The sequence below is a fragment of the Tarenaya hassleriana genome, unplaced genomic scaffold (genome assembly GCF_000463585.1).
Source record: "Tarenaya hassleriana unplaced genomic scaffold, ASM46358v1 Cleome15, whole genome shotgun sequence".
NCBI lineage: Eukaryota > Viridiplantae > Streptophyta > Magnoliopsida > Brassicales > Cleomaceae > Tarenaya > Tarenaya hassleriana.
In genome coordinates, this window is record NW_010964923.1 from 1229610 (window position 1) to 1250425 (window position 20816).

The 20816-nt window shown below is 39.4% G+C and overlaps 6 protein-coding genes and 1 non-coding gene across 7 annotated transcripts in view; 3 read left to right on the forward strand and 4 right to left on the reverse strand.

Annotated features, from left to right (window-relative positions):
• LOC104808721 (non-lysosomal glucosylceramidase) overlaps positions 1–643 on the reverse strand; it is an 8458-nt gene extending 7815 nt beyond the window's left edge. Inside the window, exon 1 of the mRNA XM_010534495.1 lies at positions 3–643. Coding sequence (XP_010532797.1) covers positions 3–67 — 65 coding nt within the window. The 5' untranslated portion in view covers positions 68–643. The remainder of the gene's footprint in view (positions 1–2) is intronic.
• Positions 644–1713: 1070 nt separating this feature from the next.
• Positions 1714–1798, forward strand: TRNAM-CAU. The gene is given in 2 exon segments: positions 1714–1751; positions 1763–1798. It is a non-coding gene; the product is annotated as a tRNA-Met (tRNA).
• A 75-nt stretch (positions 1799–1873) lies between these two features.
• On the reverse strand, positions 1874–4062 carry LOC104808722. The gene is made up of 6 exons (XM_010534496.2): positions 3894–4062; positions 3631–3742; positions 2665–2989; positions 2408–2548; positions 2155–2299; positions 1874–2037 (listed from the first exon to the last, which is right to left on the reverse strand). The coding sequence occupies exons 1-5, from the start codon at positions 3974–3976 to the stop codon at positions 2175–2177; spliced, it is 786 nt and encodes a 261-aa protein (XP_010532798.1). The 5' UTR covers positions 3977–4062; the 3' UTR covers positions 1874–2037; positions 2155–2174.
• A 244-nt stretch (positions 4063–4306) lies between these two features.
• On the forward strand, positions 4307–9252 carry LOC104808723 (uncharacterized protein sll0005). The gene is made up of 13 exons (XM_010534497.1): positions 4307–4665; positions 4837–4986; positions 5083–5253; positions 5676–5819; positions 5924–6029; positions 6155–6303; positions 6421–6546; positions 6717–6860; positions 7414–7501; positions 7636–8009; positions 8103–8426; positions 8605–8835; positions 8950–9252. The coding sequence occupies exons 1-13, from the start codon at positions 4423–4425 to the stop codon at positions 9082–9084; spliced, it is 2385 nt and encodes a 794-aa protein (XP_010532799.1). The 5' UTR covers positions 4307–4422; the 3' UTR covers positions 9085–9252.
• A 57-nt stretch (positions 9253–9309) lies between these two features.
• Positions 9310–13779, reverse strand: LOC104808724 (dihydroxy-acid dehydratase, chloroplastic). The gene is made up of 14 exons (XM_010534499.2): positions 13162–13779; positions 12461–12532; positions 12324–12371; positions 11923–12077; positions 11610–11804; positions 11409–11520; positions 11215–11284; positions 11061–11119; positions 10823–10946; positions 10662–10732; positions 10474–10575; positions 10215–10295; positions 9681–9839; positions 9310–9538 (listed from the first exon to the last, which is right to left on the reverse strand). Exons 1-14 carry the CDS (start codon positions 13699–13701, stop codon positions 9488–9490), a joined length of 1839 nt encoding a protein of 612 aa, XP_010532801.1. The 5' UTR covers positions 13702–13779; the 3' UTR covers positions 9310–9487.
• Positions 13780–14301: 522 nt separating this feature from the next.
• LOC104809102 (dihydroxy-acid dehydratase, chloroplastic-like) lies at positions 14302–15942 on the reverse strand. The gene is made up of 3 exons (XM_010534997.1): positions 15913–15942; positions 14619–14773; positions 14302–14500 (listed from the first exon to the last, which is right to left on the reverse strand). Exons 1-3 carry the CDS (start codon positions 15940–15942, stop codon positions 14302–14304), a joined length of 384 nt encoding a protein of 127 aa, XP_010533299.1.
• Positions 15943–17963: 2021 nt separating this feature from the next.
• On the forward strand, positions 17964–20031 carry LOC104808725 (9-cis-epoxycarotenoid dioxygenase NCED6, chloroplastic). Its single transcript, XM_010534500.1, has one exon. It carries the CDS (start codon positions 18025–18027, stop codon positions 19843–19845), a length of 1821 nt encoding a protein of 606 aa, XP_010532802.1. The 5' UTR covers positions 17964–18024; the 3' UTR covers positions 19846–20031.
• Positions 20032–20816: the final 785 nt, after the last annotated feature.

The following is a 20816-nucleotide window of genomic DNA, read 5'->3' on the forward strand; positions in this document are numbered from 1 at the left end:
TCCTGCTGATGTACTCCTCGGGAGGCCATGAATGCTTTCTACAGTGAAACAGATTTCCGCTGACCATGTCGAGTGATTCTAGCCTCTATACGGGTATGATCAAAGAAATCGATCGCAACTTAAGAACACCACAAACTCGATCAATATGCCCCTAGGCAAGTATATGTCTTGTACATGTCTGGATATACTATTCTTCTTCACGAAGCGATAACACCCATCTTGCTTTCACTCCAAACAACCACAGAAATACCAAAGCAGTCGCATCTAATTAAAGTTAAACAAAATCGACGCCGCGAATCACTCCCAAAAACTCACGGGCTTCACTTCTTGCCGCCAAATCCTTCGTATTAAAATTGGAAACCGACGATTCCGATAATCTGGAGCGAATACGAACACACCCAGATCGAGAAGGCGGATCGAAGATCTCGGAAAGACGATTTGATTGGAGAAACCCCCGGAGCAAAGACGAGAAAAGGTTCGAATTTTCGAATCTTCGGAGAGCGGAGGTTAGATGAGGAGCTTGCGCCGCGTGGCGTGGCCGTATGGCGTGGCGAGCAGAGGATCGACCAACGCGATCGAGCTTCTCAGGCGATGACAGGTGGTGCTTCCTGGAGCTCAGAGTCAGAGAGAGAGAGAGAAAGGGGGGGGGGTTCGTCGTTGTATCCCACGGTAAAGCAATTTCCGTTGCCTTTGATGGAATGCAATTCAAATTCTTATAATTACACACTGGTACCCTTAGTTTTATATGATTCTTACTTTGACCACCGTATTTTAGAAAGGAATGTTTCTCACCAATTCAAGGCTTGTGCATGAAATTTCGGAATTTTTTTTTTTAACATGCTAGATTCCGAACTCAGATTCAATGGAGACATGATCCAAATCATGTTCAGACATTTTGATTTTCTGCCTTACATACATACATACATACATACATACATACATACATACATACATACATACATACATACATACATACATACATACATACATACATACATACATTTTATCGTAAAAGAAATGGCGTCACACGTTTTCTCGTAATAATTAAATAAAAAAAGGGTATCATAAAATGGAATTGGTGGGTCCAAATCGATATGGTGGAAACTTTTTTAAAAATTATTAGAAGAGCTTGATTTTGACAAATTGAAAAATTCCAAGGCGGATGACTTAGACAGATGAACCAATAGCGTCCATTCGAAATTAATTATTTTATTTTTTAAACGGAGGAAAAATGATTAGTGACGTCTAATATGAGCATCAAACAGGTCAAAATGATAAAGGTCAAAGCTTTCGCGATTGACGATTTCTTTCTCCGTGGCTTGGAAAATCGTACGGACAATTTCTATCATGGAGTCTTTTTTTTTTTTGTATATAATATATAACCAAAAAAATCCAGACTTTTAAACACTAAGACATCTCTTTCAACATGAAACGAGTTAATTATATAATTTTTATGGATGTAAAATTACTTTTTTCACTGTGATATATTTTGTATATTTAAACGGTTTTTATTAAAGTGTGGGGGAAAAAAAGAAAGAGGAAAAGTCCAAGGGAGCGGCGCTGGCTGTCATGACAAACTTATTTTTCTTCGCCTTTTTTAGTTGTTTTTGTTTTTGCATTTTCCCATTTGTTGTTTTCTCTTTTTTGGTTCATTTGTTTTTCTAGAAAGTAGGTTAATGTCAGTACAAAACTTTGTGATCATCACCCAACAAAGGGGTGGTGGCGCAGTTGGCTAGCGCGTAGGTCTCATAGCTTCTGAGTGATCCTGAGGTCGAGAGTTCGAGCCTCTCTCACCCCACTTATTTTTTTTCCGGGCCATTTTCTTGTAAATCATTACAGCATATATATATATTACACACACACACACACATACTACACACTTAAAATACTTCATTACATATAAACTTGCAAACTAGTTTGAGAGGATCCATGGTGGTATTGTCCTGAAATTACACAGTTTCAACAGCAAGAAACATCAGAGGTTTGAGCCACAAGGATCTTCCTTCAGTTAGCTGATCCTTTTCTCATCAGCATTCGCTGCAAGAAACTCAAAACTTTTTAGCACTTCAGAACATTTTAAGGGTCATCGAGCTTTATTTGATCATGTGATGGAGACATAGAAATGCTTCCGAGAGAAGCGATCATGAATCATACCTTATAGAGCAGTTAGTTGGTTAGTGCCAGTCAACGATATCTCCGAATGTGGTGGAGCCAACCCCTTCCCACACTTCACCATATCCTACTTCTTCGCTGTCGACTCCTTCCATGTCACAGTCCCACCATCCTGAACCATTTGCATCTGGTGGCATGGCAGTGGTGATAATTGAACTGATCTATTAGTGTTTGAAAAGTTTCGAGTCTGTGAAGTAAAAAAAGAAGAATATCATAGTCGAAACTGGCATTTTACAGTGGTTATATGCTGGTCTGTGCCTCTTGCTGCTGCTGCTGCTAGCCCGTTCCCTTCTTCTCCTTCGTATTGGGTTTGATACTTCTGGGTTGTCTCCAAGGACAAGAACAGGCCTTCGAGTTTTGCCTTTTACATCCATTCCTAGTGATTCAAGAATAGTCACATACCATTGAACACAAGCATTATATAGAGGAACCAAGAAAAGAAAGACATATCTACTTTCCAAGAGCATGCAAACAAAAATGAAATGGGTGTACCTTCAAAAGGATCCTTTCTTTTCCTCGGTGCATTCTCGTCCTTCAGAAATGCATGTTCAATGGTTTCAGTGCTACATGGAGCCATATGATCCATCCTATCAGCAGTGGTTTGCTTCAACTGCTCCAGGCTCTCTTTATCAAGAACATTCATTCCCTCTTCTTCACTTATTTGATTCTCTTTCGACTTGAACGGTAGAAGCACTGTCTTTTCAAGAGCATTGCCACTTCTATCCTCTTGCCTTGCTCTTTTTTTAATCTCAAACCCATGAGAGGGTTCAGCGACACTGTTGGAGCTAACCAAAGTGGTAAAAGGCCTTGGTCTTTCCTGTCAATGCAACCAGGAATGTAGATCATATCTGCTTAGGAAGGCATATCTAAATTTAGTCAGACAGGAGGAACTGAACCATTTAGCTGGCCGAGAGGACATACTTAGTTACATTTCCTAAAAACTAACAAAGTAATCCACAAGCAGACAAAGAGGAATAACTCTAATTTCCTCTAACTCGAACCCATTTATATGGACTTTGCATATAATTTCACAAGCTCATGCCAACATACTTGCATATCTTTCAAGTAATAGAGACTCGTTAAGGAAGAGAAACCCTAAGCAAATGGCATGTATAAACTATTGATGTTGGTGTCACCATGCAGATGATCCCCACAGTTTAAAGGTTTCAGCTTTTGCTTCAACTTTCTAATTCAATCTGTTTCCTTTACCATCTCTCATGAACTACACGGCAACCATTTCGAAAAGATTTCGAAATCTCATACCGACCATAATGGAAGGAGTAAAATCAAGATTCAACCTTGAATGTCACCAGGAAACCCAAGCAAAAATGCAATATCTCAGTTTCTCTTCAGTATCAGCGGAAAAAACCGAACCCACTCGGAAATCGATAAATCTAATCTTCCCTCAATATCTTTCCTCTTTACCATCCCATTCAAGCAGCGGCAGAAGATAAATACCACATCGTTTGGTTTATAAAGCACTGATTTGTTCAGCTTCCTGTCGAGGAAATCCGAAAACGATACACATTTCTCCACCTTCTTCGTCTGACTGCCACCGGAATCCATCGAACTACACATTACGCGGACAAATACAAATAATCCTAATCGATCTCTCGGAGAAAATTTTCAGGGAATCTAAAACATGGAAATCGGAAATTTTCACCCGAGAAATTCAGAAATCAAAAGAGTGACGAGAGTGGGAGTGTGATCTCTCAGCTTACGGGTTTGTGCGGAGATTCATGAAGGATGGATCAATCGATCTCTGGCCAAAAACCCTAATAGTAGGATGCTTGGATTTCTTCATCTTCGCTGCTACTTTCTTCTTCTTCTTCTTCTTCTTCTTCTTCTTCTTCGTTTCCTTGAAAAGTGAACGAGGAGAGAGAAAAGGGCTTGGGCTTCCCTAAATTTTGGCGCCATTGGATAAAAATATTCAAAAAAATTCACAGCAAAAAATATGGGTGGCGTGTTATTAGTCTTATGGTACTTGTCATATGAACCGCAATATATAAAAGATAAAATGGACCGACGGAATATAATAAATACATATATTATATTCCCATGCACAACGTTACGCCACGTGTCTCTTTCGCTGGCAATTTCCTTCCACGAAAATCAACCTCTTTGTTCCACTAAAACCCACTGCACCCCAAGCGTTTTGCTTCAACCAGCGACACCAATCTCTCCCTGACTCGATCTCGATCTCGATCTCGATTACTCGAGCTTGTTGTCGAAGGGAGTGGTGATCGTTCCATGGACGCAGCAGCGCCGCGGCTCGTTTACTGCGGGGCCGAGCCTCTCCGATTCACGCTCTCCACACGCCGCTCCTCCGCCGTCGCCGGGATTTCTCGCCGGAGAGTATCCGGAAGGGTTCTAGCCGTCGCCACCGAGCCAAAACCTAGCCGTACGGGACCGTCCAAGCCCAACGATCGTCGTACCGTCAATGGGTCTTCTCCGCCGTCTTCTGGTTCAGACGGAGTCAACGGTGTTTCTTCGGTAATCCCTCCAAATCCGTAGATTTTCCTCGTTTTTTCGAAAAAGTTTAGCTTCTGGTTTTATCCAAAAAAAAAAAAAAGTTTAGCTTCTGGGTCTGGGCTTGTTTCAATTTCACACATTTGTGGTGGAAGGGATTTTGTAGCTCTAATTTTGGTTTTGGCGATGTCGCAGAGGATTAACGGTGTATCGAAAGAGATTCAGAGAGTGAGGGCTCAAATGGAAGAAGATGAACAGTTGGCCGTGTTGATGAGAGGACTTCGTGGCCAAAATCTGAAAGATTCAATGTTTGCAGACGATAATATTCAGCTAAGACTTGTCGAGGTAAGTAGCCTTCTTCACTGTATTCTGTTCATTTTTGTCTCATATGTTCAATGTATTGATGTTTGCTATGCTCTGTTTCTATGGCGGATTCTGCAGACTGATGAAAGCAGTGAATTTTTGCCATTGGTGTATGATCCAGCGAGCATATCTGCGTATTGGGGTAAACGGCCACGAGCTGTTGCTACACGAATTGTCCAATTGCTTTCAGTTGCAGGGGGATTTCTCTCACGTCTCCTGTCCGATGTCATAAACAAGAAGGTCAAAGAGGTAATGCCCTGTTTACGGCTTTCTCCGCGAATGGAAGCTTCAGTAGCAAAGATAGTTGATGATTTAAGACTTGGCTGATCTCGGTATAGTCCTTAAGTAAATAATAGAGGAATAGGATATCCTTGTTTTGTTGTTTTTCTTCCTCCCAAGCTTGAAAGTCTTAAGGTGAAAACTTCCCCAAGATTGTTGTGATGAAAGTAGTTTCGTTTAGCTCCCTCTGCTATATCTCCAAGATAATGTATTGTTTTTGAGCTATGGAAAAATATCTGGCAAGTGGTTAGCTTTTTGTATGATGGTAGTCATTTTGTGCTGGGTTTGTTGAAAATTGTGTGTACTTGTTATGTTCATATGAAAATTTGTTTTTATGGATGTTTAAAGTAGCAAGGTGTTAGGACTCACTTTTTTCCCGTTTTCGATGTCAGAATGAGGTGGCTAGGGCCATTGAATTGAGGGAAATTGTAACCTCTTTGGGTCCGGCCTACATTAAGCTCGGGCAAGCTTTGAGTATTCGGCCAGATATACTATCACCCTCTGCAATGACAGAGCTGCAAAAGCTTTGTGATAAGGTATACCATATGTATAATTTTGTGTTTGTTTCGTTCACAGTCATATATGATTTACCGTGGTCAAAATATGTTTTTTTTTCTTATTCTGTCTGATTTCTGCATAGGTCCCTTCGTTTCCGGATGATGTAGCAATGGATCTTATTGAGGAGGAGCTTGGGCAGCCATGGTACAACCTCTATTCGGAGCTCTCCCCTTCCCCAATTGCTGCTGGTATATACAAACAATGTCATTCTCTAGTCCATCTTATTATTTCGACTTGTTATAGCTAGGTTTTTAAATGTCTACCGTGGCTAGATTTTAGCATCATCTATCTTATTATAAATTTGGTGGTCCAGCATCACTTGGGCAAGTGTACAAGGGCCGGTTAAAGGAAAATGGAGACCAAGTAGCTGTGAAAGTACAGAGGCCTTTTGTTCTTGAGACTGTGACTATTGACTTATTCATCATAAGGAACTTGGGTTTATTTCTCCGGAAGTTCCCTCAGGCAAGGTTTTGTCTTACAGCTCATTTTAGTTGCTTCTCTAATGGTTCTCTTTTACCGTGCTTTTTTTATAATTTTTTTCCTTTTTCTTTTTCGTTTTTTGTTCAATCCATTATCCAGGTGTCTGTAGATGTTGTCGGCCTTGTTGATGAGTGGGCTGCTCGCTTCTTTGAGGAGCTGGATTATGTTAATGAAGGCGAGAATGGTACACTTTTTGCAGAAATGATGAGGAAAGATCTTCCACAAGTATGCGCCATAACTTCTCATGGGAACTTTCACTATCTGTGTCTATGTATGACAGTGAAGCCAGCATGCTGATCATAGAACATCTATCTGACAAGCACTATTGCGTGTTGACATTAGCTTAGTGTTGAATCCATTGTGCTTGATCATATAATAAAAGTATTATTGGTCAGGTTGTTGTGCCAAAAACCTACGAGAAGTATACTTCGAGGAAGGTTCTGACCACTCAATGGATCGATGGGGAAAAACTGTCGCAAAGTACTGAGAGTGACGTCGGTGAACTTGTCAACGTTGGTGTCATTTGTTACCTAAAGCAGGTATTTTTTCTGGGCTCGAAGTAGAATACATCCACAGGGTAGTACTAATATCTGGAGATATAGAACTGGTTAAGGTGTTGCTTTGTGACCTAGAGGTCACGGGTTCGAGTCCCGAGAGCAGCTTCTTGCAGAATATTCTGCAAGGTAAGGTTTGCATACAATACACCTTCGTGGTGGGACCCTTTCCGGACCCTCGCTTAGCAGGGATGCTTTGTGCACTGGCTGCCCTTTTATAGAACCGTTTGTTCACCTGTTGAAATCTTCCTTTTGTTCTATCCTACATGGTTAATCGAAGAGGTTCATAAAGAATTCAAATTATCAATAGAATTATTATGAAGCAGGACGTTTTAGAATCATTTTCTTGGATTTTTTATAAAGGATTGCAAAGAAGAGTAAACTTGTGGATACCTGAATATCTCATCACATCAAAAAAAGATGTGCTGATTTCTTTATCCCATTCTTCTGCCAACTCTGCTTCTATTTCCTCTCTATCAAATAGCAAACTAATAATCCCAATCTTGTGTCTAATATCTGTAATATTCTGTGTTTTCAGTTGCTTGATACTGGGTTTTTTCATGCTGACCCTCATCCTGGAAATTTGATTCGGACTCCAGACGGAAAGCTTGCCATTCTTGATTTCGGTAATGATTTGAATTTCGAGTGTTAACTCTTGTCGCAATTCATGCCTGGATATGTTCTTTGCTTTTTTTATATAGCTTTCGACAATCTACGAAAAATCTATTGTTCAGAACTCAAGATGATCTATTAATGATAGGCCTTGTCACCAAATTGACCGACGATCAGAAGTACGGGATGATTGAAGCTATAGCACACCTAATTCACCGCGATTATGATGCCATAGTGAAGGATTTTGTCAAACTTGGTTTCATCCCCGAAGGGGTCAATCTAGCACCGATATTACCCGTCCTGGCCAAGGTTTTCGATCAGGCACTCGAAGGTGGTGGGGCAAAAAATATCAACTTCCAAGAATTGGCAGCCGATTTGGCGCAGATAACTTTCGACTATCCTTTCAGAATTCCACCTTATTTCGCCCTTATAATCCGAGCAATTGGTGTACTGGAAGGGATAGCTCTTGTGGGGAATCCTGAATTTGCAATTGTGGATGAGGCCTATCCTTATATTGCACAGGTAATCACCACAAACTCTTGATCTGGCAGATTCTCCAGTGAAATACTTATAGATCATTGTTAATGTTGCCTTAATATGTTCACTTTGATTCAGCGGCTCCTCACAGATGAATCTCCCCGACTGAGAGAGGCTTTACGGTACACAATCTATGGGAAATCCGGTGTTTTTAATGCGGAAAGATTCATCGACGTGATGCAAGCCTTCGAGAGTTTCATAACCGCAGCCAAAAGCGGAGGAGGGGAAAGTTTGAATGGAGGCATGGCGGAACTGGCTGTTCTGCAAAGTCAGACCACCAGTCTAGTTCCCGTGTTTTCGGTCAGTTCACCTCGAGAGAACCAGCCAGTTCAAACAAGAGTTGCATTGTCTTTTCTGCTATCCGAGAAAGGGAACTTCTTCCGCGAGTTTCTATTGGACGAGGTAATTTTCCAACCTAACCACCTTTAGAAAAAAAAAAAAAAAGCTGACACTTTCAACAAATACAGAGCCAATGAGAGAGATGCAACAAGAACAAAACCTGTTTGGAACCATGCTGCTCTGATTTTAGGTTGTAAGAATGGATTTTTGGTTCTGATTTGTTTCTGATTCCCCGAAACAGATAGTCAAAGGCATCGACGCAGTAACAAGGGAACAGCTCGTGCAAGTTATGGCGGTCCTTGGAGCAGGAAGCCCGACACCCGTTTTCAGCATGGTACCCGCATTTGGACCCTTCAAGCCCTCGGCTTTTCTGCCATCCGTGACTGAAGAAGACAGAGCCATTCTAAACAACGTTCAGAAAGTCGTCGAGTTCCTTACCGCGAGAAACTCTGTCTCAAACAATCCCGACCAGGTAGGCTGCTTTCAGACCCGCCTTCTCGCCCCGTCTTTTTACTTCTTCATCATCATCGATATCATTATCGTTGTATTAACTCCGACATTGCGATAATAACCGTTAAGAAAACAGGTGGTAGATGTTTCTCAAGTTGTCAGAGAACTGCTTCCTGTGTTGCCTGGAATCTCTGCCAAAGTGTTGCCTGAAGTGCTGAGTCGACTCAGCTCACGAGTGATGGCCAGAATCGTTAGGGATACATTTTTGTAAATGTGACAATTGTGCATATATCACACTATATACAGCAGGGAAAAATAGCGTATATGATATGGATATCCTTAACCCCCTTACATTATAAAAAAAAACACAGAACGGTCCAAATACGTTTATGTAAAGACAGATCTGATTAGATAATTCAGATTTGGAGTTTACAATGTTTGTGATATCTTGTATAAAATAATTTCTCCTTATATTCAGCAACTGTATTGCTGTATATATGTAAAGCACCATAAGTTATCAGTTTAGTTTGAGAGGGTTTCTTGCCCAAAATAAGCTTTTGGAAAAAAGATTCCATAATCATTCTTCAGAACTAAAGAGCAAAACAACAATGGCTACTAAGACAAAGAAGTAAGAAAGAAAAAAAAAATGGCCTACACGGATTCCATGGTGGAGCTTACTCATCAGTCACGCATCCCTCTGAAGCAGATTTCACGTTCTTGATGTACTGTCATCATCACCATCGCCATCATCATCATCATCAAGAATGTGTTAGTTCTTGAGTAGATTCATCATACTAACTAACAGGCAAAAATACAAGTGTTTTGATTTGGAGATAGAGAGAGAGTGTGTCGGTTATATAATGTTACCTTGTATAGAACTCCGCGGTTAACCTTGTAAGGGAGGGGCGACCACTTCTTTCTACGTTCGTTCATTTCCTCCTGCGAGACCTGCGTGTCTATTCTCCTCTTCGCTATGTCTATTGTGATGATGTCTCCGTTCTGTATCAGACCAATCGGACCACCCTCCTGCATATATATACACACATAGATATACATAGATAAAAGAAGAAAGCCTCTCACTTTTTTCCAAACATGAGCTCATATGGTAAAGAAGCCATTGATATGTGCTCCATAGTGGCAAAGGACCCATCTTTACACACCGTTACTTCACCTATTTTCCACTTGTCTTGTCTTGCTCAGCTAAAATATGATGAACCCTAACCCAATTTCATATTTACATATGCAGGGGTATGCATGTGTTGAAGAAGGCGAAATCGATCTTTTCAAAGAAATATACTAAGGGGAAAAGTTTGTGATCCATGTTGTTTTCCAGCTACCAGTGGAGAGAGAGAGAGAGAGAGAGAGAGAGAGAGAGAGAGAGAGAGAGGGAGAGAGAGAAACCTCTGCTTCAGGACAAATGTGACCAACAACAAAGCCGTGAGATCCACCTGAGAACCTGCCATCAGTGAGCAATGCAACCTCCTGGATCACCAAAAACAGCAAAGAGAGATTGTCACTTTTACAGACGTAGTATTAGTTCATTACCAGCTTTCTTTGGAAAGAAAAGAAATTGATTTTAACTTGGAAAATGAGAACTTGAGAGTTGAACAGACAAAAGTAACAGATTCCTGGACAACATGGTCTTAGTATCATATCATACCTTGCCGAGACCCGCACCCATAATAGCACTCGTTGGTGTCAACATCTCAGGCATGCCCGGACCTCCTTTAGGTCCTTCTCCTCTTATTACAACCACTTTACCCTGCAAGAACTCGTGACTTAGCAACATTATCTAAAAAGAGATCAACTTTTCTAGACTGAGGATTATACGAAAAAAGACACAATTACCTTGAAACTCATCGGGTCTTCTGTAATAGCAGCAATCATAGATTCCTCTCCTTCAAAGACAAGTGCCGGACCTGAAACAACAGTTTTTTTTTTCGATGTAAAAGTAGTTCCAGCCTTCAGGTAAGAATCATAATGGAGGCAAAAACATGAACCATAATTACCAGAGAAATATAGTCCCTCTTTCCCAGTTATTTTCGCTACAGAACCTTCTGGTGCAAGATCTCCTCTCAGGATTTGGATGTGACCAGTCTGCTTGATTGGGTTTGACAAAGGTCTGATTATATCCTGGAATATTTGTAAGAACACAAGAATTACAGAATTGTACACCTACCCACAAGAATCGAGAAAGAGCAACTACTTTCAATCCAATCAACATTGAAACTTTAAGTCTCATCCCACCTGACCATCTGGTAAACGCGGGACGTTTTCTACATTTTGGCCCAAGGTCTTCCCCGTCACTAGTGAGACAAAAAAAATGAGATAAATTGAAAATGAATTTTACAAGCAAATCAATTCTACTAAATGGCTTATTGAGTTATATAAGTATGTGTACCTGTGATACAATCCCCATCCATAAAGCCTAGCTCTAATAGATGGTGAATGACAGCCGGTGTTCCACCTATCTGAAAAAAAACGAGTAACGGAAATACAAAATAATGAATATCAACAGAACAGATGATCGATGAACTTCCCAAGGAGAGAAGAAAGACACAGAAAGATGCAAAAGACAAATGCTGAAGTCCCCACCTTATGAATGTCCTCCATAACATATTTCCCACTGGGTTTAAGATCTGCTAGGAATGGAACCTCGTCGCTGACCTTCTGGAAATCATCGAGGGTTAACTTCAAACCAACAGACCTGAAAATAATCTGAATTATTAGCTTTTATATTTTTAACATTGATGAGAATAACAAGCAAAAATAAAACAAGGGGGAGAGCTCGTCTACCTAGCGATAGCAATCAGATGCAAAACAGCATTGGTGGATCCTCCGAGGGCCATGACAATAACCATGGCATTACGAAGTGATTTTGGAGTGATTATGTCACGTGGTTTCAAGTCCATCTTTAGCAATTCTAGCAGATATTTTCCAGCTAAACGACACTCATCCAACTTCAATGGGTCTTCAGCAGGTATCGAAGAACTGCAAGAAACAAAGCAAAAACACTCGATGAAAAAACTTGTCTACTAAGAATAAAAAATCAACTGTGATGTCTGCAAAGATATGTTTGTCATGGAGTCTTCATGATCAGACGTCTCACCTGTAAGGAAGGGACATTCCCATAGCTTCAATGGCGGAAGCCATGGTATTGGCTGTGTACATGCCACCACATGCTCCTGCTCCAGGACAGGAATTGAGGAGGACATTCTTTCTCTGTTCATCACTTATAGCTCCACTAACATACTCTCCATAACACTGGAACCGAAAAAATTATTAAACATGAGACAATGAAACTCAAACTGAAACAACAAAGCAAGAATCTACAAGATGATTCCATTTAAAGTAGAAGCTACTTGAAAAAGAAGATATCTAGTACTTGTTTCAATCCAATAACTGAATAAGCTATAGGTGTAGTAAGAAAAAATAACAATACAGATCAGAAGAAACAGATCACATCAGTGTCACCTGCCCAAATAGCAGAAAGAAGCAATCAAATGATACCTGAAAAGCAGATACTATGTCATATGTCTTATCCTGAACGTGACCGGGCTGCAAGAACAAAAGAAAGAAAATAAGTCAACCCGACATCAGAACTCACAGAAAATCAATTATGAACCTTGATAGGTATAGAATAAAACCTTGATGGTTCCTCCGTAAATCATAATGCCAGGCCGGTTAAGCCTTCCCATAGCCATAATTGTTCCAGGCATCTGAAAATAGCATAAGAGCAAAACTATTAAATCACAAAGCAAGGGGCAGGGGGGACATTATACAACAAAATCAAACGGTTCTTCAAACTAATGAGGAAAAGGAAAACGAAACTCGTGATAATGCCCTGACTAACATCGTCCCAGCATTTCTGAAAGAAAAAAAAAGAACGAACACAAGTACGCAATTGATTATGAACAACTGCCCCTTTCAAGCTGAGCCGGTAAAACATCTTACAGACAATTCATACACATTTCTAGTCTGCAAGTAGAGATATTAAAGGCCCGAGCTTTGATTTAAAAAAAGGAAATATGAACCTATATGCGTCTTCAACATTGAAACTTTGCCATTGTAACCTGCACCCAATAGTTAAATAACCAAAACATATAATGCAAGAACAATGTTCCTTCTTATCAATCCAACAAAACTCTACAAATTCTATTCAGCAGATGAACTCTAGACCAAACACAAGTTAAAGGGTTTAAAAGGGAAAGAAAAAAGATGCAAACTTTTCTGCCAAAAGCCTAATAAAACCCCAAAACATGGAGAAGATGCATCACCATAACACCAAATAGCAATCCATAGCTAACATTTCACTCGACCAGATGATTTGATGAGGAAAAAAACTCACATTTTTGTCGCAGCCAGGGATGGATATGTTCCCATCATACCATTGGGCACTCATCACAGTCTCAATACTATCAGCAATCAAATCCCTAGATTGCAAACTGAAACACATTCCTCTTGTTCCCATGGAGATAGCATCACTGACACCAATGGTGTTGAACCTGAAACCCACAATCCCCGCCCCTTCAACGCCCTCTTTCACCGCTTCCGACAACCTCAGCAAGTGCATATTGCAGGTGTTCCCTTCGTACCACACCGACGAAATCCCGATCTGGGGCTTCGACATATCCTCCTCGGATAATCCCACGCCGTGGAGAATCGCCTGCGACCCACCTTGGGATTTGGGCTCCGTTATCCGGGAGCTGTACTTGTTGAGCTTCGTGGCGTCTCCGGCGGCGGTGGGAGGCGGCGAGGGATCGGCGGTGACGGCGCAGAGGAATGTGGATCGCTGGCGGCGACGGTCTCCGGTGGGGGCATTGTGGGAAGGGAAGAGAGGCTTGCAGGGAAAGGCGGTGGCGCGTGCGGAGAAAATGGCGGCTTGCATGGCGGCGCGTGGGGAGAGACGGTCGATTCAGGGGTTTAAGATATGGTTCAGAGATTGGCAGGGGTTTTGACAGATGATGGAAAATGGTTTTACTTCAACATACGCGTGGAGGCGCGTGGAGGCACTTCTATAATTCAATTCTTATTAAGTTTATTATAATAATTAAACCCTCGTAAACTTAAAAAAAAAACAAATTCTGCTAAAACAATAAACTTAAACAATATGATTAAAATGTAAAATCTAAACAAATTCCAAATAATTTAATTATTTATATAATAATATGTAACGAAATCTATAAAAACAAAATAAATGAAGCTAGGAAGATAATTTTTTTTTTTAATAATTGAGGACTCCTAGTTTGCTATCCTTTGCTCATGCGAAGCAGACTTTGTATATGGATCATATAAACCCTTCCTCCCTACCAGTCAGAAATCAAACACCCAACTTCAATGTAGAGTTACCTCTTACCTCAAACTTGACCACTCGCCCACGATCTGTCGGATAGAAAGATAAATCTTCTTCAAAGTAACGACAAAATAAGTATGAGAAGTATTTGCTTAGCACCACTCCATATATATATATATATATGGGAGAGCTCGTCTACCTAGCGATAGCAATCAGATGCAAAACAGCATTGGTGGATCCTCCGAGGGCCATGACAATAACCATGGCATTACGAAGTGATTTTGGAGTGATTATGTCACGTGGTTTCAAGTCCATCTTTAGCAATTCTAGCAGATATTTTCCAGCTAAACGACACTCATCCAACTTCAATGGGTCTTCAGCAGGTATCGAAGAACTGCAAGAAACAAAGCAAAAACACTCGATGAAAAAACTTGTCTACTAAGAATAAAAAATCAACTGTGATGTCTGCAAAGATATGTTTGTCATGGAGTCTTCATGATCAGACGTCTCACCTGTAAGGAAGGGACATTCCCATAGCTTCAATGGCGGAAGCCATGGTATTGGCTGTGTACATGCCACCACATGCTCCTGCTCCAGGACAGGAATTGAGGAGGACATTCTTTCTCTGTTCATCACTTATAGCTCCACTAACATACTCTCCATAACACTGGAACCGAAAAAATTATTAAACATGAGACAATGAAACTCTCTCAATCTCAAATCTCGCTATTACTAAATAGATATCAATAATATCATTTCATATAAATTGACTTTATTATGGTATTTATTTTTCAATTTAAAAATGAATTATTTATATAATATATTTAGATAAATTGTGGTATTTTATAGAATTATATATATAGGTTTTTTTATATTAATATATAAGTTAATTTGTGCATTTATCAAATAATTGTGTGTTTGTCTTGGACGGGTGTAAGAATACACATAATATTTGAGTGTATATATATTGTTAAAATTTATAAAATTCATAGATTTTCCAATCCTTATCCAAATAAATTGGGTTCTCCAAAGTCTTCTAGAAGAATATTAAGGTTTGCTTCAAATATATTAAAGAAGATAAAACATTATGATGTATATCCACATAACTTTTTGTATTCGTATCGCGGACCTAGAAAAATATATGATTAAGGGTAAAGTTAATTTTATTATAGATAAATTTAATTTATAAAAGTATTTAACAAGTTTTGTTCAAAATTTTTATAAAATTTATAAAGAAATTTAAAATTTTTAATTTGATAAATAGGGCGGGCATATGATATGACCCGTATATAGTTATTTACATGTAGATCCGCTCATGATCCATATTATTAATATATATATATTTCATACGAATATATGTGATTGCATAATTATAACTTATTTAATTATTCCTAGATTTTTATTTAGAAAAAAAGAGAGAGAAATGAACAGATATTGCTATAGTTATTAGAGACATGTATGCAAGCCTTTATGGTGTGGATTTTTTAAATAAAAATGATCAAAACATAAGATATATTAATTTTATAGATATAGAATATTGTGCAAGAAGACTAGTAGTGATCTCTAACCCCCAACAAAAAAAAAAAAGACGTAGTGATCGTGGGTTTAGTAACGTGGCGGTCGAAATAAGCGTACACACGTTGATAGCATGCATGGGGAACTTGACGACGTACGTACGACGTTAGCGCAAAAGGATGAAACCAAAGAAGGAGAATTGAAGATTTTGTCGTAATCTCGACAACATTACAAAAAAAAAAAAAAGATGGCTTCCGCATTAAAATGGATCTTACAGAATTTAATATTCACGTGGGAGCCCATAGATCGATCACACCCCATATCGGCTTTCTTTTTTTACTAATTATAGTATATATATATATATATATATCTTCAAAACTATATAGTTTTCTGTCTTAGATTTAGATAAGTGTTCGAAAATCTAAAATAAAAAGTTTGGATTCGGGCACTTTTGGATGTCCGAATCTTTTTTTTTTTTTTGGAATATCATTAACGTGCGAATATAAAATCAAATTCAAATTATACAAACCGAGATATTAAAGTTCATATTCAAATAACCAGAGTATATTGAGCCCGAATCACCCTATAGTCAACACTGTTTGATATATATATATATAGATTATTTTGATATGTATATAAAAACCATTAGATGACGAGGATTTTCTAAGGTTTATTGATTATTTTGGAACATTTACACTCACTCCTAGGTAATTTTCACAATACAGATTGAATTCTTATTTTTCAACTCGTAATTTTCCGAAAATATTGTATAAATATATACGAGCCGTCCGTATACGGCCAAGTTCAGACAAAATACGTATGTATGTATATATAATATACCGCTTGCTGTGGCGGGATGGTATATATATAAGCCGTCCGTATACGGCCAAGTTCAGACAAAATACCCCACGTGGTTTATTTTTGGTCTTACAGAAACCATGAACTCCTCGTGTAGATGATATCACCATCATCGGGAACTCACATTTCAAACGATATTAAAATCATCGTTCATAATCTCTTTTTATTTAAGGTTACCAAGGATTAAAAAATCTTGGATTCTCGTTTTACGAGATAAATTTCAATTTTACACTTTCACATTGAACACTATATAACGCAATTTCTAAAGAGCACAATATGTATATTGATTGAAGATATTTTTTATTTTTTTTGTGTGAAAATTCTAAACGAATATATGTTTATATGATAAACATTTTATGTTTGCAAAAATGCCTTTTGTCGTCATGTTTCACATGATTTTTATCCCATAAGTTTGGAAGCTCAAATCTAAGAACCACAAAATCAAATAAATTCGAGTATCCCAATTCTTGTAAAGATAATAAAATAATCACAATTGTTCATTGCAACTAAAAATAATAATTATCACAAGAATATAATACTGATCGACTATATATAACAGGGATAATACAGTAATTGTATAATGCACGTGTTCAAATCTTTTTTATGGAATTCGTGTTTAGAATTTAAATGCAATGTTAATATATATAATTAAAATTCCTTAGTAGAAAAAAAAATTATGATGAAATGTTTAAGAAAAAGAAATCAAAATCAAATACGTCATATCTCTGAGAAATTAATTTGCATTAAACATAATCTACACCTAATAAAGACAATTAATGTCGTTAATAAGAAAATTAGAAGATAATTACTTAACGGACCTAACCGTCATCCAAGAGTCATTACTTATTGGTCACGTTATTCATCCAACAAGTTCACGTTAATATTATATCCACATAATATATACTTATATAACATAATACACAAATTAATATTTGCAATATATATATGGATGGTTGGACACTCTAATCGGTGATTATTAACCATTCATATAATTGATATATGTTTAAGTCTCAGATGATATTATCCCCTTTTACTTATTTGGAATAATCCCGAGTTATTGTACATAAATTACTTGTAATAAAATTTTAGTATGCGTACGACAATATGAAAATTAATGTAAATTAGATACTGGATAATGGGATATGGTTTTAAAAAGATCCATTAGTCACTGACACAAAACAAACATAATTTTAATATACGCGTCATCTAACAATTTTATTTAAATTTTTGTAAAATTTATCAAAGAAAATTAATATTATATTAATTAGACGTGACCCCATCTGTATTAAAATTTACAATGGGTCCGCCCACAAGCTTTTTTGCGATAATAAGTTAATTTAGTGGACATGATATATATATATATATATATTATATCTTAACATAAATGGAGGTGGAGATTCTATTTTGCCACGTGTAAAGTAACAATCGCTAGATTTTGTTTATATATATATATATTCATGTGTCGACGAAATATATTCCCCTTATCAAATGTAGCAACCTTTCCAAGATTTTGCAACACCTATCTTTGTTTTTTCCTCCTCCGCCATGCAACAATCCCTCCGCCTCTCCTCCTCCGCCGTTCCGCCTCCGGAGACGGCTACTTCGAAACCGGAAATCTTCTGTCGTATCCAACTAAACCCTAAAACCATACATGCAAAACCTCCATCACCACCCACATGCAAGATTGTCATCAACCCTTTCAAAACAATAACCATCCCCAAAACCCCACCGCCGGCGACTCCTCCGCCGCCCTCTCCGCCGTCCGTACGGCCCATGCAACCGGAATTATGGAAGTACCCTTCTCGGTTAAACCCTCTCCAGAAACTTGCGGCTTCGGCGCTCGACAAGATCGAGGCCTCACTTGTTGTACCCATGGAGCAGAACCACCCTTTGCCTAAACCGACCGACCCCACGGTTCAGCTGTCGGGTAACTTCGCTCCGGTTAAGGAGTGTCCGGTTCAGACCGGTTTGGAAGTCGTGGGTGAGATTCCTTCTTGCCTACGCGGAGTCTACCTCCGTAACGGCGCTAACCCCATGTTCAAGCCGTTAGCCGGTCACCATCTCTTCGACGGCGATGGAATGATTCACGCCGTTAGTATCGGTTCGGAAAACCGGGTGAGCTACAGCTGCCGGTACACGCGGACAAACCGGCTGGGTCAGGAAGCAGAATTGGGCAGATCGGTTTTCCCTAAACCGATAGGCGAGCTACACGGCCATTCGGGCTTGGCTCGGCTCGCTCTGTTCATGGCCAGAGCCGAGATCGGCCTCGTGGACGCGACACGTGGCATGGGCGTAGCCAACGCAGGAGTCGTCTGCTTCAACGGTAGAGTCTTAGCCATGTCGGAAGACGATCTCCCCTACCACGTGAAGATCAACGGTCAGGGAGATCTCGAGACTGTTGGACGGTTCAGATTCGATGATCAGATCAATTGTCCCGTGATAGCACACCCAAAGGTGGACCCGACCACAGGGGATCTCCACACGCTGAGCTACAACGTTGTGAAGAAACCTTACCTCAAGTACTTCAAATTCGACAGGTGCGGGAAAAAGACACGTGACGTGGACATCACTCTCCGACAACCCACGATGATCCACGATTTCGCGATCACCCAGAATTTTGTCGTGATCCCAGATCATCAACTCGTCTTCAAATTGTCCGAGATGATCCGTGGAGGATCTCCGGTTATGTACGACCGAGAAAAAACCTCGAGATTTGGTGTTTTGTCGAAGGATGATTTAACCGGGTCCGGTATAGAATGGATCCCAGTGCCCGATTGCTTCTGTTTCCATCTCTGGAACGCGTGGGAAGAGATTGCCGGAGATGGGGAAGACCCGGTTATCGTCGCGATCGGTTCGTGCATGAACCCACCGGACTCGGTTTTCAACGAACCGGACGACCCGACTCGTATCGAACTATCCGAGATCCGGTTAAATCTCCGTACCAAGGAATCGACCCGGCGAGTCATCGTACCGGGGATGAATCTGGAGGCCGGTCAGATAAACCGGGATTTACTGGGCCGGAAGACTCGGTTCGTTTACTTGGCAATAGCCGACCCATGGCCCAAATGCAGCGGTATCGCTAAAGTTGATCTCGAAAACGGCGCCGTTTCGGAGTTCAGGTACGGGACGCAGCGTTTCGGCGGAGAGCCGTTCTTCGTTCCGGCGAAGAACGGCGACGAAGAAGGAGAAGAAGACGACGGATTTCTGATCGGGTTTGTGAGAGACGAAGAGAGAGAAGAGTCGGAGTTCGTAGTGGTTGACGCGGCGACGATGGAGCAGGTCGCAGTGGTGCGGTTGCCGGAGAGGGTTCCGTACGGTTTCCACGGCACGTTCGTGAGCGAAGAAGAGATGAAGGGGCAAGTCTGAGAATTCGATGCTTATTTAGGGGTATTTTAGTAAATCAGGCTTTCCTCGACTGCAACCCCTCCCTTTTTGTGGATATTTTGTTTTTTTTTTGTGTGTATTTCGGGAGGCGGTGTCTTATCTTCATTAATTATCTTTAGCAATAGATATTATATATATATATATAATATGCAAATTATGTTCTGTGTTTGTATGTTTTTTTCTTTTTTTGTAAATGTCTGGTTGTATGGTTAATTTAAACTTTGATAAATATCAGATTAATTATAAGATAATGTTCGATTAAGATAATTATTAATTTGAAATATGTAACTTATAGTTCAAGAAAACCTAAATATATCAAGAATATGGGGCTCTTGGATGACAAATGGATTGAGATATTAAAATTAAGTATAATACCCATTTCAATATTTTTTTTCCTAATTCATTGGGTGGCTTTTTTTTCTTCTAAACGTGGTCAACTATTGGTCATGATTGTACAAAAAACTTGGAATTATTGGTGAGGAGAAACTCCAAATCATTCCCAATTGGGGCAATAATTGTAATTTCCATTACCATCAAGGAGGTGTGGTGGTCCATTTTCGTCTAAAATAGACATATTACTATTTATGTAGTATTGGCACAATATGTATACATGGCGATATCCTTATTAGAGTGACTACTTCCATTTTTAATATATGACGATCCATTATACATAATATGTTATCCAATACCACTCTTATTCATTATTCTTTTATCTCGGATTCAAATCCAAATATAAAAAGTGTCATTCACCCGAATTTTCCTGTCTTTTGAAAGATATTAGTTGGATTTTCCGAATTTGATAAAAAAAATTTGAGATTGAATATTTTTTTCCGTAAAGGTTAACCCAAAATAGTAGGGGTGAGCGTTTCGGGAAACAGTTCGGGTTCGGGACGGAATAGAGCGGTTCGGTTCTTTCGGTTTTACAAAAATAGATACCAATCGGGTTTTTTATT